The sequence below is a fragment of the Cetorhinus maximus genome, chromosome 4 (assembly GCF_964194155.1).
Source record: "Cetorhinus maximus chromosome 4, sCetMax3.hap1.1, whole genome shotgun sequence".
Taxonomy (NCBI): domain Eukaryota; kingdom Metazoa; phylum Chordata; class Chondrichthyes; order Lamniformes; family Cetorhinidae; genus Cetorhinus; species Cetorhinus maximus.
In genome coordinates, this window is record NC_135882.1 from 126,916,467 (window position 1) to 126,942,672 (window position 26,206).

At 40.8% G+C, this 26,206-nt stretch overlaps 1 protein-coding gene across 3 annotated transcripts; it reads right to left on the reverse strand.

Annotated features, from left to right (window-relative positions):
• Window positions 1–3,708: 3,708 nt before the first annotated feature.
• On the reverse strand, window positions 3,709–26,206 carry gem (GTP binding protein overexpressed in skeletal muscle). Of its 3 annotated transcripts, none has more exons than XM_078540755.1 (5): window positions 26,073–26,206; window positions 25,055–25,396; window positions 12,827–12,903; window positions 11,643–11,847; window positions 3,709–4,419 (listed from the first exon to the last, which is right to left on the reverse strand). In XM_078540755.1, exons 2-5 carry the CDS (start codon window positions 25,374–25,376, stop codon window positions 4,142–4,144), a joined length of 882 nt encoding a protein of 293 aa, XP_078396881.1. In that variant the 5' UTR covers window positions 25,377–25,396; window positions 26,073–26,206; the 3' UTR covers window positions 3,709–4,141. The 3 variants fall into 3 exon arrangements, with proteins under 3 accessions (XP_078396881.1, XP_078396883.1, XP_078396882.1); XM_078540757.1 differs by having other exon boundaries at window positions 25,106–25,396; window positions 26,073–26,203; XM_078540756.1 differs by having other exon boundaries at window positions 26,088–26,177.

Below are 26,206 nucleotides of genomic sequence, written 5' to 3' on the forward strand. Positions count from 1 at the left end.
TGTATGTAAATTGAAGTCACGTTGGCCTACATAACAAAAGCCAATATGGGGAGGATTTCCTATTCCTCACTAATTCCACGCTAATGGGACTTGCAGATTGCCTGGACTCATTCGTCAGAACAGCAGTTGATTTCTCAATAGCTTGGCCAAGAACCCTCTCTGATGTTATCTTTCAAAGTTCTCCCTAGGGATCCTGCACCCTGCCACCCCAGATGTCTTTTTACAGCCTCCTTTATACAGTTCAAAAACACAAAAATGGCTGCTATGTTCATTTGTTTCAAACAAGCAAGAGAGTTAATTACATTGAGATCCTTTGACGTCCCTTTCTGTCTCCTGTTCCCTTAGAAGTAGAAAGGTTTTCACACTTTTTAGAATACTCTATTGACATCCCTGGAGGAATCTTTGCAATTTAATGACTCTCCGTAACCAGCTCTAGAGATAAGAGTCTGACAAGGTTTGAACAACACAGAATGGTGCCAGGCTGTCTGTCCATACTTCCATTTTGGAAAAGGCTTTTAAACTCAATGTAAAGGTTTAAAAATGAGAATGTACCTTTAAAACTGTTGTTCTTAAAATCTTTAATTTCATAATGATATATTTGTGACAAATATCAAAAGCTTTTATCCACTTCAGACCTCTTAATCTTCTGTAAATAAACACACCTGCAGTGAAAAAGCTCTTCAAATAAACAGCAAGTTATTACAAGGTAATAGAGATGTCAAACAAAGCTTTCACTACCCTCCGCAAGAACATTATTTGCTGAGATCTCAAAATGCATTAGCCATTCTTGCAGCTCAGCAAGACATTCATAATGAGGCCATTTATCATTACAACCAGGTCGATGTTCCATTAAACAGAAATGGGTTTTATAGCCTGCTGACCTTGCCAACTGCCTGCTTTGGGTCCAGCTCCATCCTACTCCCCTCCTCCCTGGAACAAAAATATGGCGGGCACAGGCATTTTTAAAGGAGACTGGTCTACAGAGTCAGGAAGTTCCCCAACTCAATCTTCCCATCTCTTGCACAAAAATCTAGCCCTAAGTAACTTATTTCAGGTACATTATGTCAGTTATGTTCAGTACCCACTTCTAATCATGGGTAATGCATAAGTATGAAGTATGTACAATAATGTACAATAAAATCTACAGCAGTGCATATTTCTCTTAAAAAACATTTTATTAAATATCTGTATGTTGTTATATGAATGGTATACTTAAATGATTTAAAGCAAGAATATTCCAGTACAAAAATGAAACTATATATTTGCCCATTGAAATGTAGAAATGAAATATTAAATATAACCTAATTTGTCAATTGAATGAAGATCTTGAAACTGAGAAAATATTATTAACAATTTAATTTCCTTCCAATAAACTTTACAGGTGGCAGTTTCAAAACAGATTTCAATAGTAAAGGATTAATTTCAAGGCCAGAATGATATTCATTCAGTCATATTTATACCTCACTCTATTAAAGCATCACGCAGGAGAATTATTTCCAAAGAGAAATAACAGATTTTAAATAAAAGTTCAATTGGGCCAAAATAATTAGATTTTTTGATTTCTCCAGTCTATCTAAAATGAATTGGTCATTGCAATATTTTTGTAAATGAATCCCATGATTCTCTTTGCACTATTTTTCCATTAAGTAGCAAGATGCCTCTAAAAAGGCTAATCTAGTTGATCCTGTATTTTTCAAAGCAATGAAATTATTCATTCAATTATTGAAAATCAATAAAGATGTCGCTGTTCAGTTTCATATCCACTAAAGGTTATTTATTACAGTTTAAGTAATTCAAAATAATCAAAATTTTATTTACCATTCAACGTAAGCCATTCATTCATGAATGCATAGATTAGTAATTGTCTCAACCAACCTAAATCATTAACCAGTCTTTTATTCATTAGCTAGCTGAGTCTCACTTCCACCTCATTCTCAATTGACCAGAATTTGTCATACTCATCTGACAGCGTCAGCATATTCAGCTGAACGACGAAGAGGAGACAGATTGAAATATTCAATCAGCTTAAGACAAGGTCAACCAGAATGCAAAAAGAATGTTAGATTTTCCTCAAATTAATGACAGCTGTTCTGTTGCTATGGGATGTAGGTTGAAGCATCTCTTACCAAGAAGTTTTACCTGGTTCCTATTCAGCAATGAATTGCACATCATTGCCAACATCAATTCCTACAATGTTTAACTTCAAGAATCCATAAGAATTTGTATTACAAAATGAAAGATGAAATTGTTGAGCAATTGATGAAAAGAAAAGTAACATTCATAGTAAATGTCTCCTGTGCTCTCTAGCCAGTTCGGCGAATTTTTGTAAATTACTTTGTCTGGACAGGGTGGAATAGGTTCATTTTGAGAATCCAGGTTAATGATTCTAATGCTTAGAAACCAACAATTTCACAGATCTTCAAACATGATTACATACAAAGAATTGTTCAAAGTACAAACCAGCATACTTTATGCAAAGTAATATATTGAAGGGAATGAAAATGTTTCATAATAACATTAATAAAGTACATTATTTTGCTTGAAAGTAGATTATAAGTAGAAACTTACAAAATAAATACAAAATATTGTCAACATTTTGTTATAAAACACATCTGATTTAATTGTTCATAATAAATAGACAAATCACATCTGGAAAAATATAGAAGAATATATATAATAATGTAGTTAAAACTAAACTTATTTAAAAGGAATATAATGTAGTTCAAAAAGACATTAGTTTGTTCATCTTATTTGTTCATATAAACATTGGTGTTTTAAATGGAACACAAACGTAATACTGACGGTAAAAAGACTGGACAGTTACAAAGATCTAACATTCATCCAGAAATGAACGATAGCTTCCAGGGAATTAGAACAAAGAGACAAAAGACACTAGTTTGTTGGGCTGAATCTCCTCCTTCTATAGCATAAAATTCCATACGTCTTTACTGATCTCGTGCCTTTTTCATCCATTCTTGTGGCTAATATGACTCCAGCATGTTGGGACATTAATGTGCCAAACACACAGATTCATCCCTTCTCTTTTCTCAATTCGACAACTAAGCCACTGGAGACAGGTTGAACAGTAAGACATACATTTTCTCATGGAAGGAGATGGGAACTGTCAGATGTTCCCCTCAGTGGCTGCTTCAGACCAACAATATCTGAAAAAGATCTCTTATTCACCTTCTTAAGTGGGAAAAATACTGGAAATTAATAACCTCACAGCAGTGGCAAGTTATTTTCCAACAAGCACTCTCTGAATGAAAACTCATCTTGATTCACTGGGAACACATGCACACTATTACACCAAGTGGTGATTGTATCTTTGACATTTTCAATTTCTTGGAGGCCAAGTAAGGAACTAGCTGTTAGTAGCATGTTCTGAATTCTCAGGAGAGCTTACCATGTCTGACAGAGCTCACTTTATTTGTCACTTTTAACAATAATCCACTACTCCAACATTGCCTGAAAGTTCTTTCACTTAAAGTTAGAAAATAATAGTCTAATGTGATAATGTGGTCACTGAGCTGAACTGCAATTGCTGTGTTCCATCTTGTGTGTTGATAGAGAGAAGTCACGACCAGAAAGCATTTTTATCTTCCGCTAGCAACCAGATACACAATGCATAACATGGAATTGCAGAAGCAAGTTAAACCTCTATTCCATCCTGTTGATGATTCTCTCTTTTTATAAACAAAAACACACTTATCGAGTTGAAAAGCCTTTTTATGACAGAAATGCATGTAGTTTAAAGCTTTACTGCTACAATTCATTTCTGGAACATGTAACTCTAAGCAAGTCCACACGTCACGTGCAATATCATAAACTGATATTGAAAGTTCCTTATTGACAAGCAATGTGGGAAATTCACCAACACAAAGTTGTGCCATTGTTAATTCAAACACAACTGTAAACCAATTGAGTCCAATAGATTGAAATCTAATATAGATTGATTAACCCATACCCTTCCAATAATACAAAAGCAGAAGGCTCTGATGAAAGTACATCAACCTGAAATGTTTCACTCTCCACAGATGCTGCCAGACCTGCTGCATATTTCCAGCATTTTCTGCTTTAATCCCTCACAATAGCTTGATGACTTAACAGTCACCATTTTAATTATGCCTGACTACACTTCTTATAGTACAGAAAGGTCATGACAAGATTTTGATCTCACTTTATAAGCCATCTTTTTGTTGTTCTTTGCTACTAGTCTATCCAAAAAGCGTCGGGCCTTCCTAGGGAAGCTCTCTCTTCTTTTGTACTGGGCCATTCTTCGTTCATTTACTTCTTTGCTGTCTCGCCTGAGCCGCACCTGTCGCACAATTCCTTCGAAGAGCTCTTGTACATTATGCTGGACTGCAGCAGAGGTCTCAATGAACTTGCAGTCAAAAACAACAGCACAAGATCTGCCCTCTGCAGAAGAAAAAATATTTCATGTTTCTTTTTATAAAAGTACATTATATGCCTTCTGCTTACTAAAATAATTTTGCCTTGCCCTTTAGCTGTTGCCAACCCATTCCTCAACAAGTGCTGCCAGGATTCTTTGTGTGGGACTTTTTTTATAAATTGCAAATTCCATGAAATTATAGTTAGCTTCTTTTTACTGTTAGAAGAAGGAAGATAAAGAAGTTACTATTTTCTCCCAAATAAATTGTGACCGGAAATAAGTGAGATTTAACTGTCCGTAAACTGTGAACTGTGACTGCTACAATGGTGGCTTGCTAATATGTTGATTGCTGAATCATGTTTCAGCACTGTAATTATAATAAATAATACTTGTATTTATATTGTGCTTTATCATGTCAGAATGTCTCAAAGTGTCTCACACAATGAATTACTTTTAGAGTGCAGTGACAATTTTTATGCAGGCAAACAAAACAGCTAATCCATAGGAGTAAAAAGCAGCCATGAAACGAAAATGATGAATCAATCAATTTTTTGATGGTATATGTTGGAAAAGAATGGTTGCCCAGGGCACAAACAAAGCTTGCTGGTCTTCTTAAATAGTGATGCAAAATGTTTAACATCCACTTTAACAAGCAGATTGGAACTCAGATCAATATCATTATCAAATAACGGTACGTCTCTCAATGTAGTACTTCCCCAGTACTCCATTGGAGTGTCAGCCAAGATTATATGCCCTGGGCCTGGTATGGATCTTAAAGACCCAAACTTAGAGACAATTCATATAAAACATATAGGATTGTTGCTACATTAAAATTCACGATAGCTTGTTCGGGTAATCACAGGTACAATACTCCATTCCCAGAGACAAGATAGTAGATAATGTGGTCTGTGACACTGAACCATTTTGTTTTGCTGGAACCCCATGTTATAGGACACATGAGGCCTAAGGCCCACACTATGCCTGCTACCCTGAGTACTGGGCAGCACAGGCAGGAGGTGTCTAAACCATTGTACAGAGGTTAATCATGGTTGCATCTGCAATGCAAATGCACGGTGATGGCTCAAAATGACATTATAGTCTGTCTCTCAAGACAACTCTTTTTGTATTTAACGTACAAGCAGCTGTTTACATGCCATTGTCAGTAAAAATCTATTCTTCACACTTCTGTCATAAGGAATGTACTGGCAACAATATTTAATATTCAAAAGAGCTGCCCTCACAATACTGTTCCATTGGTGATGCAGCAGGACTGCATTATTCGTGCTGGAAACACGAAGACTTCACAAAGTTAAAAGATTATTGCTAACTATCCTAATGGTTATGTTTATTCAGTGAGTGGCTGAGCAATACAGACTGAAAAAGTCCCAGGAGCAATCTATACTGGACCAGCTGATGTCGGACTGACGGTGGAGACACTACACTTGTGCTTAGGGCTTTTGAGCTAGGAATAAATAACACAGGTTAGAGAATGTTATCCAGTGACCCTTGGTGGAGGTGCGAATCTGTGAACATTCAACAAGGGCACAATATGGAGTTGGCTATAATGTCTCTCCAGTCAAACAGCATTCTGATACTCATTGTCAAGGCTGACAACTGAATAATGCTGATCTGGGAGCTTCCAGTGCCATGGAACCCAGTCAGGAGTCAATGTCTTCAGGAATAGGGGAATGGTCAAATTATGTGGCTAATATGAGGACAAAAGAAGGGACCCATTAAACCAGGGGTTGTATAGCATGGTTAGGGAATTCTTAAAGTGATTGAAATTACTTTGGAGTTAAAACCTTCTATGAATCTTTAACAATAACTCCTCCAAGGTACCAAAACGACCACACAGGTTCTGGAAAATTGAAACCTCCGTGCCAGTGCAGAAATGCACTCATCCTGATTCAATTAGATTCTGTTGGGGGTGGGCAAGTCCAACAACATTTATGTCTTTGGTGGTTTAGGGCCTAATTTGAAGCATTCTTTTTGCTGAAGAGGTTGATAAGTCCAGCTAAGGAGCCCTGGGTTTGGGGAAAGTGACAGGTCTCTTACAAAGGGGACCATTCTTAAATGTAAAAATGAAACACATTGGCTGTTTAAATCTTTTCAAGTCTTTTTGTGTATTCATTGATGGGATGTGAGTGCTGCTGGGAAGGTCAGCATTTATTGCCCATCCCTTAGTGCTCTTGAGGAGGTGATGGTGAGCTGCCTTCTTGAACCGCTGCAGTGCATGTGGTGTAGGTACACCCACAGTGCTGTTAGGGAGGGAGTTCCAGGATTTTGACCCAGCGACAGTGAAGGAACAGCGATATATTTCCAAGTCAGGATGATGTTCGACTTCGAGGGGAACTGTAGGTGGTGGTGTGTCCATGCATCTGCTGCCCTTGTCATTCCATATGGTGGAGGTTGCAGGTCATCTTTCTTGTCATACAGTTATACCTTCCCTTTCAACCGTTGCACGCAGGTTCTACCTTGAGAATTGAAGAGCTTCAACTCTACTAGTAAAGGGCATTTTAGGAGATGTTTCATTGTTTGGGATGCCTCTCCACAGTTACAGTTGACAGAATTCATTTGGCTGTATTACCACTTTTGCATAAGGGCCTTGCAGCAGCCAATACCAGTCCTGAGGTAATTGAGATACAGCCAAGTAGGCCATGTTTCACTATCTCCTGATGGAAGGGATTCCTCTGGATCATAGACGACTCCTGTGCCTTCATCCTAAGATGTGTTGACCAATCAGCAAGGTGGCATGGGAGCTGGGGGGGTAAGGAGGAGGGAGGGGGGTGATGGAGGGGGAGGGGGCAGGGCCCCTACAGTGTAGGGGCTGGACAGTGTGTAAGAAGCTACCCCACAAACTGAACCTCTTTGTTGCTGGCTTTTTCTGGAAGAGAGGACAATGAGGGTCACTAGTCTGATGTGTCTGTTCTACTCTCGGTGTAACTTGCCTCCTTATGGCAGGTGGAGCAAAGCCAGCAAGCAGGTATGGATCATCCACTTTAGTAGGCTTCAGGCAGCCAGTAATAGCTCTGCAAGCTCTGCACTGAGGACAGGATCCAAATTCTTGGCATGGGGGGAATGTTCCCAAACAGGGTGGGCATATTCAGCTGCTGAGTAGCACAGGGCAAGGGCAGTTGTTTGCAATGTTCTTGGGTAAGTTCCCAATTTAGAGTTGGCCAGCTTCCTTAAGATCTTGTTTCTGGCTGCTACCTTTGCCTTTACGTTGATGACATGACCTTTGAAGCTTAGTGTGCAATCTAACATTACACCAAAGTATTCACTCATAGCAACGTGTGTTCAGTTCTTGATTTACATCTCTATTCCTAAATCAAAAAGAACTGGTGTGTCTTTTCAGTTGGCCTGGAGATTAAGCAATTGCATAGCTGGTTAGTTCAGTTAGTGCATCACCAAGGGACTTCTCTACTATAATGAACTTTTGCTCCTGAGGTGTTGTGCAAATGTCATCAGCATAGAGGAAACCTCTGGTATGCGGATGAATGGGCCGATCGTTGATATAAATATTGAATAGCAAGAATGTGAGAACACTATCTTAAGATAAGACATTTTTCTGTCAGTGCCATCTGCTTCTCTCACCATTCAGGTCAGCAAAGAAACTGTTCTCTGTCTGTTGGCCAGCATGTTGCTTATCAGCTCAGTAAATGTGGTATCTTTGGTTGTATGGAATAAATTCTGTACAAGGATCTGATGATTGACCATGTCATATGCAGCAGATGAATCCATGCAGGCTGTGCCTGTTGTTCTTCCTGTCTCCTAATCATCCTCAATGAATTGGTTGGGAATTAGAAGTCGGCTTGTGCAGGATTTCCCTGGTCTGAAACCCGCTTGTTCAGGGATGAGTTTTTTTTTCCCTGATTCCCACTGACTTTAATTTTTCCAGGGCTCTTTGATGCCACACTTGGGTCAAATGCTGCCTTGATGTAAAGGGAAGTCACTCTCATCTCACATCTGTCCTCTGGAATTCAGCTCTATTCTCCATGTTAGGACCAAGGCTGTAATGAGGTCTGGAGCTTATTGACTTTAGCAGAACTGAGCATTGGTGAGCAGGTTATCATTGAGTCTGTGCTGCTTGATAACACTTTCAACAACCCCTTCCATCACTTTGCTGAAAATCGAGAGTAGACTGATGGGGCAACACTTGGCCGGCTTAGATTTGCCCTCACCTTTTGTGGACGGGAAATACCTGGGCAATTTTCCACATTTTCAGGTAGATGCTAGTGTTGTAACTATACTGGAACAGCTTCGTTTGGGAGTGGCTAGTTCTGGACCATAACACTTCATATTACAGATGGGATACTGTCAGAGCTCATAGCCTTTGCTCTATGTGCCTTCAGCCATTTCTTGATATCATGTGGAGTGATAGCAGATATCATGGCTGATGTTGGGGACCTCATGAGGAGGCCAAGGCAGATCATTGACTCGATAGTTCTAGCTGATGATGGTTGCAAATGCTTCAAACCTGTCTTTTGCACTTACTTGCTGGGCTCTGCCATCATTTGAGGATGGAGATGTTTGTGGAGCCTCCTCCTCCAATTATTTGTTTAATTGTCCACTGTCCTAATTTCAGCATTTTGTGTTTTGATTTGAGCTGCTATATATATGATCTGTTCTGAATATATTCCATTTACAACAGAGGTTTTACTTGTTCGTCCTTCGAAGTGAGGATGATCACGTTCATCATCTGGGATGTCTGGTAGGGTTCTGGTGGGTACATAGGTAATTGCGAAGGCAATTTGCACCCAGAAGATTCCGCTGGAAATAGGGCAGTATACTGCGGAAGAGTGAGTATTGGATGAGTTGCTGGAGGATTTTCTCTCCTTCTGTTTTCTCTCTGCCTCTGACATGCGTTGGCTTTCGAAGGAGGCTGCACTGTTCTTTAATTGGTTGTTAGGTGCAACGATCCTGGGCGAGCTTCACCCACGACTCAAGTCAATGTCAAAACTCCTAAGTGAAGCCATCAGGGCGTCATTGTAGTGCTTCCTTTAACCACCATGAGAGTGCACCCCAGACTGGAGCTCATCATAGAAGATTTGCATTGGTAAGCAAGTGTCAGTCATTCTAGCTACATGACCAGCCCAATTCAGCTGTGACTATCTCAATATGGTGTGGATGCCTGGCATGCCTGCTTGGGTGAGCACATCAGTGTCTGGTATTTTGTCCTGCTATCTGATCTTCAGAAGCTTCCAAAGGCAACTCAAATGAAAGTGAATTGAGTTTCTTGGCATGACACTGGTAGACAGTCTCAGTCTCACATGCAAGGAGCAGAGTGGGCAGGACTATTGCTTGATAGACTCTTAGTTTGGTCGGCATACTTACTAGTCTTCATTCCCAGGCTTTTGTTTAAAAGTCTGCCGATGGCTACACTTGCTTTGACAATTCTTGCACGTGTCTCGTCGTCAAAATAAACAGCTCGAGGGAGGGTTCTGCCGAAATAAGTGAACTTATCCACTCTGTCAGGTTCTGGTCATAGACTGAAACCTTGGGCTCGAGATCGGGTTTTCCTGGAGCAGGCTGGTACGTTACTTCAGTTTTCTTTGTGTTGCCCGAAGTTGTCGAATGCATTGGAGAACAAGTCCATGCCACACTGCATGTCCAGCTCTGAACTGGCAGCTAGTGCACAGTCGTTGGCAAACAGGAAATTGTGAAGTATGTCCTTTGAGACCTTGGCCCTTGCTTGGAATTGTTTCAGATCAAGCAGCTTCCCATCCAAGCGATAACTAATTTCAATGCCAGGATCACTATCATAGAAGGTATCGAAAAGCATGACAGAGAAAAACATACTGAAGAGATTTTGTGCTAGCATGCAGCCCGGTTTAACTCCATTGGTGACTGGGAACGGGTCAAAAGACTCACCATCATGTGCAAACACGCTGTCATGGAACTGTCAAACCATTGTGATGAGATTCTCAGGGCAACTGAACTTCTCCAATACCCTCCAAAGGCCCTCATGGCCGACTCTGTCAAAAGCTTTCAACAGGTCAACAAACATGATGTAAAGCTCCAACAGAGGTACTGCCACATACACTAATGGAAGGTGTCCTCAGTGTGACTTTGTCTCCACAAGGACTGTGAGGTGGTTTCTCCTACCAATATTGTCATTCACAGATGCATCTGCAAAGGGTACATTGGTGAGGATGAAGTCAAATACTCTTCTTCCACCTTGTTGGTTCCCTCACCATCTACCCCAGACTAGATATGCCCTTCAGAACTTAGCCAGCACAGTCAGTAGTGGTACTACCAAGCCACTATTGGTGATTGACATTGAAGTCCCTCACCCAGAGTGTGTTCTGTGCCCTTACCACCCTCAATGCTTCTTCCAAGTGGTGTTCAACATGGAGGAGCACCGATTCATGAGCTGAAGGAGGACAGTAAATGACAATCAGCAGGAGATTTCTTTACAAATGTTTGATCTAATGCCATAAGAACATATGGGTTCCAGAGTCTATGTTGAGAACTGTCAGGGGACTCCCTCCCAACAGTGTACCACCAATATACAGGGTCTGTCCTGCCAATGAGATAGCACATATCCATGGTGTTGGAGGAGTCTTGGACATTGGCTTTAAGGTATGATTTGGTGAGTATGACTAGATTAAGCTGTTGCTTGGCTAGTCTCTGGGACAGCTCTCCCAATTTTGGCACAAGCCCCGAGATGTTAGTGAGGAGGACTTTGCAGGATTGACTGGGCCATGTCTGCCTTTGTTGTGCCTAGTGTCTAGGTTAATACTGGGTGGTCCCACCTGGTTTTATTTTTATTCAACTTTTCCATGGCAATTTGATACAACTTGCTTTCTAGGCCATTTCAAAGGGCAGTTAAGAGTCAACCACATTGCTGTGGGTTTGGAGTCACATTTGGCCAGACTGGGTCAGGATGGCAGATTTCCTTTCAGAAGGGTTTTTACGACAATCTGGTAATTTCCTTTAGTGTACTAGCTTTTATCCCACAGTATCAATTAATTGAATTTCAATTCCTCCAGCAGCCATGATGAGATTTGAACTTGTGTCTCCGGTGCATTATTCTGGGCCTCTGGATTGCTAGTCCAGTAGCATTACCACTATACTACAGTTCCCACAAGGAACCTCAGGGATCCAAGCCCGGATCTGAGCCCTATCTAAGCACCCATTTATGTCACTGACCTCGTAAGAGTCAGGTGGAATCTTTGCCCTCACAAAGTCAAGACCCAACACATTCAAGTCCCAGTCTAGGTTACCGAGTAAAATAGAAAATATATACCTGCCACAGATACTTCTCGACATCGCACAAGATCACACTTATTCCCAACTAATATAATTGGAATATCCTCGGCCTGTCGTGTCCTCCGGAGTTGGATGCGAAGCTCCGAAGCTTTCTCAAAGCTTGCTCTGTCAGTGATGGAGTAGACAATGAGATATGCATCGCCTATCAGCATACAGTGATTCTGTGTCCAGTTATCTTCATCCTACCAGCAGACAAAAGTTGACACTAAAATGTCAGCATCTTTTCTATTTCTGGAGTTATAATAATCATTGGATCCAGCAATTAAAAGAAAGACATTTTACAGTTTACAAGCTGCTGAGAGTCACCATGCAGTTTACCAGAGCAACCAATCCCTCAAGGAAACTCAGCTGAACAGAAACTGCAGCTGGTAGTATTTACTCAATTTAATTGTTCCATTGTTAGGTTTGGAAATTTGCTGGCATAATCCCCATAAAATAAAATCTTGCATTGACTACATACTTAACCCTTTCCCGTCTGACATTCTTATCGTGCTGCTTTCCTGGATTAATTTCCATGCACAGCAACTTCATGGTCATTAACATCAAATTAATACAACCTTGTGAAGTGCTTGGCTTTAATAATTAATGACCAAATTGCATTTTTTTAGGAATAATTATCTATAAAAATGGAATTAAAAACTTGCACTGCATGTGTGTAGTAGACATAAATGGTGCATCACTGTCATCAGCAGTTAAGCGGGCAGCATAACCAAAAATATCTCACAGGCAAATTGAATGCTGCCCTGGAAGGAATTGGCCATGATCTTATCAATGGTGCCTTTTCAGATAAGTTTAAATTCTGCTCTCTTCCAATTATTGATCCACTTAGGAATCTTCAAGCATTATTCTACTGAAGATAGCTGCCATGTGTGAAACATATATATATAATACTTGTGTTCATTTAGCTTTCATGTTGCTTGCAGCAATTCAACATATTTTACATAGCAAATTACTTTTTTTCCAGGTTGTGTTATGTTGGTAGGGTTGACAGTATTAGGTGAAAATTTTGATATTCATGTGGTATCCATGGAGCTACAAGTGGTATTTAATGCAGCTTAAGCACTAATTTTATCTTCCCAGACAACAGGAGACATCCACCACTATATACTGCATGGCCAACGCATACGCTTTCATTCCAAGTGTAAGAAATTGTTGTACTACCTTATTTTCCCACGTGTCCATCACAATAAGGGTGGCTCCCTCCCCATCAACAGTGATCGTTCGCTCATAAGTGTCTTCTACAAATAATGAAGGAAAAGATATTTATAAATGAACAAATTACAGAAATTCAGCAACTTAATGGATAGAACAATGCCATACACCACTGATCATTAATCCACATAGGTAGGTACTGAGGTACAATTTATGGGAATGATAAACAACTAGAATTCTGCTCCTCAAATTTAGGCCTTTTGCGCATTCCTAATTTTTGCCACTCCTATATTAGTAGCTGTGCCTTCAGCTGCCTAATTATTTGTGGGATTCTCTCCATAAACCCCTCTGCCTCTCCACACCTCTATCCTTTAAGTCGCAATGTATAACCTACCTTGTAGACTAAGCTTTTGGCACCTGTTCTAATATCCCCTTACATCACTGGGCATTAAATTTGTTTGGCAGCCTTTCTTTGAAACATCTTGGGATTTTTTTTTACTACTTTAAAGGTGCTATGTAAATGGAAGTTGTTGCAGCTGTTGAAAAACTTCTAGTGGATATCTGCAGAGGATCAGAATTTTAAATGGGATCATGCTTGGAGGTACATTTTCAACCCACTTAGAGGGTTCCAAATTTTTTTAAAAGCTGTTTGTTAAGAAATTATATTTAAACAAGCAAACAGAATATTAAACATTGAGTGCTGATGGTATAGTTAGAAAAATATTCTGAAAGAGTTTTTGAGAAATAAAATATAACAACCCTCTTTCTGACATCCAGGTTCAGCAATAAGCGCTCATTACTAAGGTACAGTGCAGAAAGTTGCAGGATATAAAAGGCTACAAAAAAGGCTATGGACCTGGCTATAGTACTGAAGACTTGCACTCCAGAACTAGCCGTGCCTCAAGCCAATACAGCTGCAAAATTGGCATCTACCTGACAACATGGAAAGTTGCCCAGGAATGTCCTGTCCACAAAAAGCAAGGCAAATCCAATCTGGCCAGTTATCACCCCAACAACATGTTGGAAGGTGTTATTGACAGTGTTATGAAGTGACACTTACTCGCAATAATGTGCTCACTGATATTCAGTTTGGATTTTGCCAGTATTACCCAGCTCCACACCTCATTACAGCCTTGGTCCAAACATGGAGAAAAGTGCTGAATTCCAGAGGTAAGGTGAGAGTGACTGCCCTTGACACCAAGGCAGCCTTTAACCGAGTCAAGGAACCTGAGCAAGACTAGAGTAAATGGGAATCAGGGGGAAAACTCACCACTGGCACAAAGGAAGATGATTGTGGTTTTTGGGGGCCAATCATCTCTGGCTTAGGACATCACTGCAGGAGTTCCTCAGGGCAGTGTCTTAGGAGCAACCATCTTCAGCTGCTTCATTAATGAACTTTCTTCCATCATGAAGTCAAAGTGGGGATGTTCACTGAGTGTTTAGTACCATTCACAACTCCTCAGTTACTGAAGCAGTCTGTTCCAGCATGCAGCAAGACCTGGACAATATTTAGGCTTGGGCAAGTAATATTCATGCAACAAAGGTGCCAGCCAATGACCATCTCCAACAAGAGAGAATCTATCTCCCCTTGACATTCAACAGCATTGCTCTCACTGAATCCCGACTATCTACATCCTAAAGGTTACCATTGACCAGAAACTTAATCAGATCAGCCAAGCAAATATGATGGTTACAAGAGTAGATCAGAAGCTGGGAATCCTGCGGCAAATAACTCATCTCATGGCTCCTGAAAATGATTCCATTATCTACAAGGTACAAGTCAGGAGTGTGATGGAATACTGTCCTACATGAGTGCAGTTCCATCAACACTCAAGGTGTTCAACCCACTTCAGCCTGCTTGATCGGCACCCTATCCACCACCTTAAAAATTCACTCCCTTAATTCACCACCAGTGCACAGTGATAGCGGTGTGCACCATCTACAAAATGCACTGCAGCATCTCACCAAAGCTCTTTCAACGGTATATTCCAAACCTGTGATGTTTACCACCTAAGGGACAAGGGCAGCAGATACATGGAAACACCACCCCTCCCATTCACAAACCATCCTGACTTGGAACTATAATACTGTTCCTTCATGTCACTGGATCAAAATCCTGTAACTCACTACTCAACAGCACTGTGGGTGTAGCTACACCACATCGATTGCAATAGTTCAAGAATGTGGCTAATCACCACCTTCTCAGAGGCAATTAATAATGGGCAGAAAATGGTGGTTTTGCCACCGGCACTCACATCCCATGAACAAATTAAAAAAAAAACAAATTTAGTACAAAATCTTGGGCAGCATTTTCCCGTCGGCGAGTGGGGGTCAGGGCCCGCTCGCCAATGCATAAAATGACGCGCGGTGACGTTGGGTGTGTGTCCCGACATCACTGCTCGTCATTTAGATTGTCAGTTCGGTGGGGGGGGGGGGGGGGGGGCGGTGCAGCTGAGTCAGCTGCGCGCCCGCCAAACTGTCAAAGGCCTATTAAGGCCTGTTAAAAACTAATTAACTCAATTTAATAAGCGTTTGCTGGGCAGGCGAAGAGCCCAGGCGGCCTTCGCATTTTTCATGAAACCTCATACACGGGCAGCATGAGGTTTCATGAACTGTTTTAAAATCTAATAAAAATTTATACATTTATTCTTGTGATTCATGTGATAGTGTCACATGAGGGGACATGTTTTAAAAGTTTAAAAATCCTTAATTGGGCTGCCCACGTAAAATGGCAGCACGCCCCCGCCCGTCTCTGCACAATCCCCCTGATAGGGGAAAATTTCTGGCCCCTATGAATTTCCCCTCTCCAATTATGTTTATAGCCTATGAGTAAGATTTTCAATTTTACATCCATTAGACAGTGTAAATAGTTAAACCACTATTACTAAAATTAGAGTATTAATCCCCAGAATGTTTTTAACATCTTGAAATTGCAAGTTAATATGGCCATGAAAGACAGGATGGTGCCGAGGAGGAGTCCGGTCTAACGGGGAACTGCTTGGCAACAACATTTTAATTTCCTGACCAGGTTTGCGTGAGAGCAGTGCAGCAGAAAAGCCCCTAGCCTGAAAAAAGACCTAAAATCTCTTTCTCCTGTATGCGTAAGATTCCAGTAACTCTACAATAAAAGCTAGCTGTCCCACCCCCCCACCCCCACCCCATATCTCTATAATCTGCTCTTTCTCTGAAAAACCCCTGTCAAGAGGAAAAGGGGAAATTCGCCGTTAGAGACATTGAAATACAAGTGCTTAACCAGTGAACTAAAGACTGAAAGTGCTGGGAAGACCTCGTGTCATCAACAAAGAGCCAAAAGGAATTTGTAAGACATCAATCAAAATCAACACATCGAATCCTGTACTCTGGAATTGGTGCTATTGAACTGTTTATCTCACCCTTAAAATCCATGTTTTGTGTCTTATGTGTCTTGTATGTGTGTGTATAGGGAATTTAAGAAGGGGTAGAGTTTAGGTTATAGAGTTAGAAATTAGCAGTTCATATTTCTTTCTTTTGCCACTGGTTAAAGACAATTTGTTCAATAAACAGTTATTTACTTATTAAGTTTACAATTCTGTTGCTCATATTCTGTTAACCTAAATAAACAATTAGGTGGTTTAATCAAACTTTTCACATTTGTCGCGGCTCGGGGAGCAGTGGAGCTTGATATTGCAGCGCACTATCCCCTGTGAGTCGTAACAAAGTTTGGGGGCTCATCCCTGGATATTTTGGAACAAAAGATAATGACAATTTGGGTGTAGATTTAGTGAGTAATAAAAGCTAAAAGGAAACACTAGGTTTGTACAATCAAAAATAAGATGGCACTGGAAACTGCTAAAGCTTTCCTGCAAGTGGAAGAGATGTCCCTGACGATTTTACAAGGGATCCCAAAAGCCAGGTTAATCGAATTGGCAAGTAAATTAAGAGTAGAATTGCTTGCCAAAGCTAGGAAGGAAGAGATAATCGAAGAGAAAGCACAGCATTTAAAACTGGAAGACAAGAGACCGAGTTCTCCAATGAGTGATTTATTAGAATGGGCTCAAATTCTGTTGCAAATAAAAAAAATTGGAACTAGAGGCAGCAGAAAAGGAAAGAGAGAGAGCATTTCAAAGGGAACAGGCAGAAAGGCAGGAGCAAGAAAGAAAACAAGAAAGGGAATTAGAAATGGCGAAGTTAGAAAAAGAAGAAAGAGAAAAAGAGAGAGACAGAGAATGTTGGCAGTTAAAAAAGAGATAGGTGAGGCAGGACTTATTTCCGGATCAGAACCCAATGGGGAGATGCTTACATTTGTACAAGCTCTTCAAAAGTTTGAGGAAAGGGATGTTGAAACATTCTTTATTTCATTTGAGAAGGTAGCTAAACAGATGAATTGGCCAAAGGAAAACTAGACATTTCCCATGCAGAGCAAATTGACAGGTAGAGCACAGCAAATTTATGCTTCACTGTCAGAGGAGGTTTCTAGGGATTATGATGTGGTGAAAAAGACCATTTTGAGTGCATATGAGTTGGTCCCTGAAGCATACAGACAAAAGTTTCAAAATTGTTGCCTGAGCAAACTTACATTGAATTTGAAAGCATTAAGCAAAGTAATTTTGACAGGTGGATACGAGCATTAGGAATTGAAACTACCTATGAAGTTCTCAGAAAGACCATTCTCTTGGAAGAATTTAAAATCTCCCTACCTTCTGTAATAAGAACCCATGTGGAAGACCAAAGTGTTGCAACTGCCAGACAGACAGCAGTAATGGCTAACGATTATGAGCTGATCCAAAGAACTAAACCTTTCTTCCATCACCCCCATAAATTTGAAAAGGATAGAAAGTGAGAGAGTGAAAGAAGGGCAAGTAGCCAGGGTAACAAATGGATAGCTGGGAATACCTTCAGATCACCTCCCCAGATCAGGAAGGAAGGGTGGAGGTGAAACTCAAAGGCCTAAGTGTTTCCATTGTAATAAAGTGGGGCACATTTGGTCAGAATGCTGGAAGTTGTGAGGGAAGCCCATGAGACTTATTGGAGTTTGTAAAATTGAGATCGGAAAGGGAACTCAAAAAGAAAACGCCATGGATCAAATTGTAGCTTTAGCTACAAATAAGGGACTGGAAGTAAACACTGCTGTGAATGCAGGTGAAGTGAATAAGGTAGATGAGAGATATAGAGGGTTTTTGTCTAAAGGAAAGATAACCCCTTTTTCATCAAACGATGCAGCTAAAGCCATAATTATATTAAGGGACACAGGAGCTACTCAAGCTCTTTTGCTGGAGAAGACCTAGTTTTCCCTCCAGGGAGTTCAATGAAAGCTAAAGTATTGGTAACTGAGATAAGTGGAGAGTAGATCCCAACTCCATGGTACAAAGTGCAATCGGAGTGTGATTTGTTGTCTGGGTCAATGGTTGTAGGGGTGGTTAAGAAATTATCCATGGATGGAGTTGATTTACTCCTGGGGAATGATTTGGCAGGAGTGAAGGTTATAGCTTTGCCTATAATTACGGGAAGTCCGAGAGAGGCTAAAGCGATGGAGCCGTCAAAAGAACAAGTTCCTGGTATTTTTCCATCATGTGCGGTGACCAGAGCAATGGCTAAACAAACTCCATCACTAGAGGTCACCATAATACCACAAGCATATGTTAGAGTAGCCGAAACTTTATTTAAGGATGAGGATAATTCAAAGAAAGTGTTTGGCATGTCTTCATTAATTGAGGCTCAGAAAGCAGATCCAGTGTTAAACAAGTTGGCACAGTCAGCTCACACTGAAGCAAAGACTAAAGGAGTCTCCCAGAGTGCTATTACATTAAAAATGGAGTTCTGATGAGGAAGTGGAGACACCCTCACAGGCCTGCAGATGAGGAATGGATGGTTGTTCATCAGATAGTAGCACTGCCCAAATATTGGAGAGGAGATATTGCGAGTAGCACATGAAATTCCTATGACAGGATATGTAGGAATATGGAAAACCCAAGCGTCAATAAACAGGCATTTTACCTGGCCAAGACTCAATAAGGATGTACTGCAATTTTGTAAAACATGTGATACATGTGAGGTATTAGGTAAACCTCAACAAATAATCTAATCTTTAATGCCCATGCCAGTTTTTGAAGAACCATTCAGTTGGGTATTAGTAGATTGTGTAGGACCATTATCCAAAATGAAAGCAAGATATCAGTATATCCTTACAATCATGAATATGACAACCCGATTTCCAGAAACTATTCCTTTAAGGACAATTACAGCTAAGGTGGTAGTGGAAAAGTTAACTTAGTTTTTCACTCGTGATTGCCTACCAATTGAAATACAATCTGCCCAATCTAACTTCATGTTTAAGCTTTTCCAGGACATAATCAGCAGGTATCAAACAACTAAAGTCTACTGCCTATCATCCACAGACACAGGGAGCTTTAGAGAGAAACCATCAGACTCTCAAAACCATGATTAAGATCTATTGCCATGAATACCCAAAGGATTAGGACAAAGGATTAGATTTCTTACTATTTGCTAACAGCAATTCTCCAAATGAATCTACTAGATTTAGTCCATTTGAATTGATCTATGGTCATGAAATAAGAGGTCCATTAAAAGTGATTAAGGAAAAACTCCTAAAGCAGAATGACAACTCCTCCATGTTGGATTACATGTCCATGTTTCTAGAAAGACTCACAGGAGCATGTAAAGCAGCACGAGGGCATTTAAACACTTCACAAGCAAAAATGCAAGAGTGGGCAGACAAACTTGCTACAGCTAGAATGTTCCAAGCAGGAGGTGAAGTATTAGTATTATTGCCTTTGCAGGGTGAACCTCTAAAAGCAAAATTCGGTGGCCCCTACAAGGTAGTTAGGAGGGTTAGTAAAGTGACTTATCTAATAGATACTCCTGAGTGTGGGAAGAAGGAATGGTTATGAAGATTAAACATGTTGAAGCAATATCATCACAGGGAAGATGACAAAAAAGAGCAAGTGTGCCAGATGGTAGGAGTAATGGAGGGTGACAGAGAGAGTAAGAGTAAGGTAGAAGGAGAAGTAGACAGTGCACAAAGCGAACCTTCTACAATTCAACTAACCAATACGAAAATACTGGGACAGTTAGGCACTGTGTTCTCATATTTAAAGGAAGGATGAATGGAAGTAAGTCCCATGTTTTATTGTCCATGTGTCACGTACCCTGTGATGAAACACATTTTTGAAATGGCGTTTCATCTCTTTTAAGGGTGAAGGCATGTAAGGAGCATATCTTTTTATTTCTGTTGGACTGTGGATTAAAATTACAATAGCTGCAGTTTGAAAGACATATCTACTGGAACAGTGTGAGGGATATATACAATGTTGCTGTCCTGGAACAGAGTGTGCCATCAAAGACAGGATGGTGCTGAGGAGGAGTCCAGTCTAATGGGGAACTGCCTGGCAACAACATTTTTAATTGGCCCCTGAGAAAAGAGAAAAAACCCAAAACCTCTTTCTCCTGTGTGTGTAAGATTCCAGTATTTCTACAACAATAGCTAGCTGGCTTTTTCCCCTCATATCTCTATAACCTGCTCTCTCTCTCTGAAAAACCCCTGTCAAGGGGAAAAGGGGAAGATCACCATTAGAGACATTGAAAAGCAAGTGCTCAACCTGTGAACTAAAGGCTGAAAGTGCTGGGAAGACCACCTTGTGTCATCAACAAAAAGCTGAAAGGAATTTGGAAGACATCAATCAAAATCAACACATCGAATCTTGTACTCTGGAATTGGTGCTACTGAACTGTTTTATCTCACCCTTAAAATCCATGTTTTGCATGTCTTGTATGTGTGTGTATAGGGATTTAAGAAGGGGTAGAGTTTAGGTTATATGTTAGGGATTAGCAGTTCATATTTCTTCCTTAAGCCACTGGTTAAAGACAATTTGTTCAATAAACAGTTATTTACTTATTAAGTTTACAAACCTGGTGCTCGTATTCTGTTAACCTAAATTAAATAATTAGGTGGTTTGATCAAACTTTTCACATTTGTCGCAGCTCGGGGAGCAGTGGAGCTTGATTGCAGTGCACTATCCCCAAGGACTCATGACAATTTGTATACAAGTGTGTTGAATTGCACATTGTGAACTGTACGAAAGGCAGCTAAAAAGCAGTTACATCTGCAAACAGATTTCCCAGATTGAGCCCACAGCATTACAAGAGACTCCCATAAGGAATGCAAGCTAATGGCTCTGATTCTGTCATGAGCAATAAATTAAGTTTGAGCTACTTGGATGTCAGAAAGTCATAATGGCACTGAAGGAGGCCATTTGGCCCACTGAGTCCATGTCAGCTTTCTGTAGAGCGACCAAACAGTCCCATTTCCCTGCTTCATCCCCTTAGTTCTGCAAGTTTATTTCCTGCAAGTGCCCATCCAATTTCCTTTTAAAATCATTCATTGTCTCCACTTCCACCACCCTTGTAGGCAGCGAGTGTTGGCAGATGTGATTATTGTGCATTACAAAAAAAAAAATGTGCTGGTACTGGGGTTTTGCAGAGGAAGAAGGAATATTCAATGAATTAATTCTCAGATATGGATGTTGTTGTTAAAGCTAGCATTTATCAACCATCCCTAGCTGTCCTCGAGAAGGTGGTGATGGAGCCTCTTTTTGAACTGCTGCAGGCCCACATGGTGATAGTTTTTCCACTATATGGGTAGGTAGGGAGTTCTAGGATTTTAACCGGTGACAATGAAAGAATGGGCACATATGTCTAAGTCAACATAGTGTGTGATTTGGAAGTACTGCTGGAGCAGTTTTGTCGACTTCTTTCAGTGCTTGCTGTAAATAAAACACTGCACCTATAGGACGCCGTTGGTATGAATACTTAGGGAATGAATGCTTAGGCAAGTGGGTGGGGTATCGATCAAGCAGATTGGTTTAACCTGGATGGTGTCAAGCTCCTTGGCTAAGGTTGATTTTTTTCGTATAAATTTTAAAAAGCTGGAGAGAGGGTTCCTCCATCTTGAAGCACCCTCTCCACTGCAGCCTGCTGCTCCTTTCAAGCTGGAAGGCCTTTGATTTGCCCACCAGCTTCAAGAGCCTATCCGCCATTAAAATATATAACAGTAGCATTTAAAGAATTAATACATAATTTGCAACTAATATGCATTCCTCCATGGCGCAAAAACTCCACAGAAAATGTGGTCCAACCAAGGCTAACAAGAAGAGTTAAAGATAGTGTTAAATCAAAAGAAGAGGCTATAATGTCGCCAAAAAGAGTAGTAATCCTGAGGATTTGGAGGATTTTAGAATTCAGCAAAGGAGGACCAAGAAACTGATAATGAAAACGAAAGAATTGAGAGTAGATATAAAAAGGGATTGTAAACATTTCTATAGTTATATAAATAGGAAGAGATAGATAAAAGTAAATGTGGCCCATTAGAGACAGGAATGGGTGAAATTATAATGGGAACTAAGGTAATGGTAGAGAAATGAAAAAAATATTTTGGGCAGGATCCTCCCTGTGAGCTTCTGAAACCCGCCATCAGGCTGAAACCCGCCATCAGGCTGAAACATGCGACAGATGCTCACACTGTGTGGAAAACAGTCACTCATTGTGATTTTCACCGGGGCAGCCAATTAATGGCCAGAGGGTAGACTTGCTGTCCAATTAAGTACGATGGATGGACTGGTGAAGCTGGTGGGCAAATCAGAGGCCTTCCAACTTGAAAGGAGCAGCAGGCTGCAGTGGAGAGGGTGCTTCAAGATGGAGGAACCCTCTCTCCAACTTATTAAAATTTAAACTGAAAAAATACCTCTTGTAGGCAGGCCACTACAATGTTGGCGGCTGGGGGTGGGGGGGGGGGGAGGTGTTGTGGGGTGATGTGGGGGAGGGGGAAAGTCCCTCTACAGGGTGGCCTGTGCCTGCTTCTGCACTCAAGGAAGCAGAGAGGGCCTCTAGGCCTGCCCTGAGCAGTGGCCCCCTGGTCTGCCGCCAGAAGGCCGCCTCCAAGCAGCTAACCTGGTGACCGCCACCTCCAGGGACTTGGAGGCCAACTGGAAATTCCTTTAATAGGTCTTTAATGAACTATGTCAGCTACCCTTCACATAAGGGTGAATAGCCCTGCTGCATCGTCCCACACCCCACCCCACCCCCCCACCCGCCCCCCCAACCTCCATAGCACCTTCAAGAGAAAGGCCTCAGGGTAGGGCAGAGTTGGGAAAGCAGCACGCAGGGTGGCGGCATTATTTTAGTGCCCACCTGCCCCCAGTCCTGGCCATGACAGGGCCTAAAAATCAAGCCCTTCACTGTAGAAGTCACAAGACCATTCTGGACATAATGGGAAACCAGGGGTCTAATGAGAATGTGGAACTTAAAGAAATCACTATCAGTAAATAATACTGGATAAATTAATGGGATTAAGCAGCAAAAATACCCTGAACTGAGGACCTGCATCTGAGGGTTTTAAAGGATGTAGCTGCAGGGATAGCATGTGCATCAGTTTTGTTCTTCCAGAATTCCTTCGATTCTAGAAAAGGTCACAAATATAACCCAGTTATTTAAGAAAGAAGGAAGAGAGAAAATAGGGAACTAGTTAGCAAATGCTGGATCAAATATTGGGGGTGTGATAACAGGGCGCTTAGAAAATCATAATATTATTACACAGTCAACACACATTTATGAGGATGTAACTAGTAGGATGGATAAGGGAGAATCGGTGGACCAATTTGGATTTTGATTTGGATTTGGATTTTCAAAGACATCAAGAGGTTATTACATAAAATTAGCACCCATAGGATTAGGGGTAATATATTAGAATGGATTCAGGTTTGGTTAATGGGCAGAAAGCAAAGAATGAACAGTGCATTTTCAGGTTGGTGGGCAGTGACTAATGGAATACTTGAGCCTCAGCTATTTACAATCTATATTAATCACTTAGGTGAAGGGACTGAGTGTAACATAGTTTTCTGATGATATAAAGTTAGGTGGGTAACCGGTCTATCAAAATTGGCAGCAGTGCGCCTCAGGAGAAGAAGAGTCATACGGACTCGAAACGTTAACTCTGTTTCTCTCTCCACAGATGCTGTCAGACCTGCTGAGTTTTTCCAGCATTTTCTGTTTTTATTTCTAATTCCCAGCATCTGCAGTATTTTGCTTTTATCTTACTGTAAACTCATTGGACTTTATAAAGATAGTGCTTTTAACTTTACTTTGTAAAACCTTTTCTTTGACATACTAATACAAATATAATTCACATAATATATCTAAAACACCAATATGAATATAGTTCAGCAACAGCATTTACTTGTGGAAAAAACTCAGCAGGTCTGACAGCATCTGTGGAGAGAGAAACAGTTAACGTTTCCCGTCTGTATGATCCTTCTTCAGAGCTGAAGAAGGGTCATACGGGCTCGAAATGTTAACTCTGTTTCTCTCTCCACGGATGCTGTCAGACCTGCTGAGTTTTTGCAGCATTTTTTGTTTTTATTTCAGATTTCCAGCATCCGCAGCATTTTGCTTTTAGCATTTATTTGTGCCCTTACTGTGAAAGAACATTCCAAAAAGTGCGTCACAGAGGCATGAATGAGAAAAGGGACACTAAGCCTAGCAAAGGAAATATTAGAAAGGGTGGTCAAAAGCTTAGCCAAAGAAATGGGTTTTCAGGTGGTTCAACAAAGGTGGAGAAGTGAATGCATTTGGAAGTGGAATTTCATGGCATGGCAAGCCAAAGTCAAAAGGAACAGAGAGTTCAGGATGTAAGACTGGTTCCAGAGCTGAAAGAAATTACAGAGACGGGGAGGGATTTAAACACAAGGATAGGAATTTAAAATTTAAGGTATTGGGAGTTTGTGAGGATCGAGTGATAGGATATAGGGAACAGAGTTTTGGAGGAGCTGAAGTTACAGAAGATGGACAAAAGAACATTAGAATATGTTGGAGATAAGGATTACAGTAGTAGATGGGCTGAGATAAAGGCGGAAGTAATTAAACTGAGGCCATGCTTGCCCTCCCAGGTGGACATAAAAAGTTCCATGTCCCTATTTAAAGAGCAGGGAGTTCTCCCCATGTCTTGACCAACATCAATTAGTCGACCAAAATCAGTAAAAAAACAAATTAGCTGGCCATTGATCTTATTATTGTTTGTGGAACTTTTCACAAATTGGCTGTGGCGCTTTCCCACTTTAGGACAGGTGACTACAATTCAAAAGTATTTCATTGGCTGTGAAACTCTCGGTCGTTATAAGGAAAAAAGGCGCTATATAAATGCAAATCCTCCCTTAGCCGAAAATAGGTGTAGAGCATTAGAATTCTTACCCCCTAAAATGCCCCAGTTCTCCAGATTATTTTGCAAACCAGCAAATATACTTGTCAAAGTGGACTTTCCAACTCCCGTTTCTCCGATCAGGACCACTCTGTACAGATTGTTGCCGGAATCAGTGGAGATGACCGAGTCGGAGGAGTCGGAGGACCAGCTCCCCCTGCAGGGTTCTCCGGGGCTCAGGCAGGATTTCGATCGCACCACATGCGTATTCCCTCTCCACAGCTGCTTGCCGTCTGCAGGAATGCTCCAGCGTTGCTGTGCAGGCGTCGGCGTCAGCGATGAGCTACTGCGCCGTCTAGTGTCGTTTAAAGTCATGGTTCACTCCACAAAGAGCACTGCCGACAAAGACCAGAGCAATGTTAATAGAATGATCACTAACATGACTATGTTAATGTTCCCGAACTGGGGTGAACAATTCAAAAGCAAACGTACGTGTCCGGGGAGGAGACAAGTAAATGTTAACGTGATAAGGGACCACTGATTCATTATTAACACACCGGGAATAAAACCCCCGGACTCCATGGAATGGAAAAAAACTTCGCTTTCTCTCCGATGCAAGTTTTTCGCAAACTTCTCCAACACACCTTTTTACTATATGTTTCAGTAAATACACTGGATTAACATTTTGGGTTTATAGCACTAACTGACCTTTACATGCCATTGGATAAAACTAAAGGATTTTCCCCTTGAAGAAAATCGTAAAGAGACTGCAACTGTGAAGCCATAACTCATTTTTTTCTCCATTCACTAATATTTTGCAAACTTATACCAACTCTTTTACATTATTAAAGTGGAATATTTCACAAATATAAACTCGGCTTTACAATGGAGAAAGACTGTTTCATTTCACGACATTTGTAACTCTATTAACGCAGTTGTTAAGTGATTTGACAATTGCTTTAAAATATATCATGTACTTTTATTAATTAGAAAACGCTAAAAAAAAATAATTAAAATACAATGAGCTACATTCGAATCTAAGACCAGTCATTTGTGGGTGAAGTATCTTACCCTGCAGTCTCCTACCGTGTACTCCGGCGTACTGGTTTAGTTGAGAATGTCTGGGGGTGCTGATTAATGTTTAATCCTCTCTGATGGTGCTGTCGCTCTGGCTTTAATTCTCTCTGATCTCTCCTCTGGTTTAT

Excerpts from the sequence above, each read along its gene's own strand:
- gem (XM_078540755.1), bottom strand. The coding sequence starts at position 25,376 with ATGACTTTAAACGACACTAGACGGCGCAGTAGCTCATCGCTGACGCCG. Across the intron at positions 12,904-25,054 it reads GAACTGGGGCATTTTAGGGG|AAGACACTTATGAGCGAACG; the intron begins GTAAGAATTCTA and ends CATTATTTGTAG. Across the intron at positions 4,420-11,642 it reads TCGAGAAGTATCTGTGGCAG|AGGGCAGATCTTGTGCTGTT; the intron begins GTATATATTTTC and ends TTTCTTCTGCAG.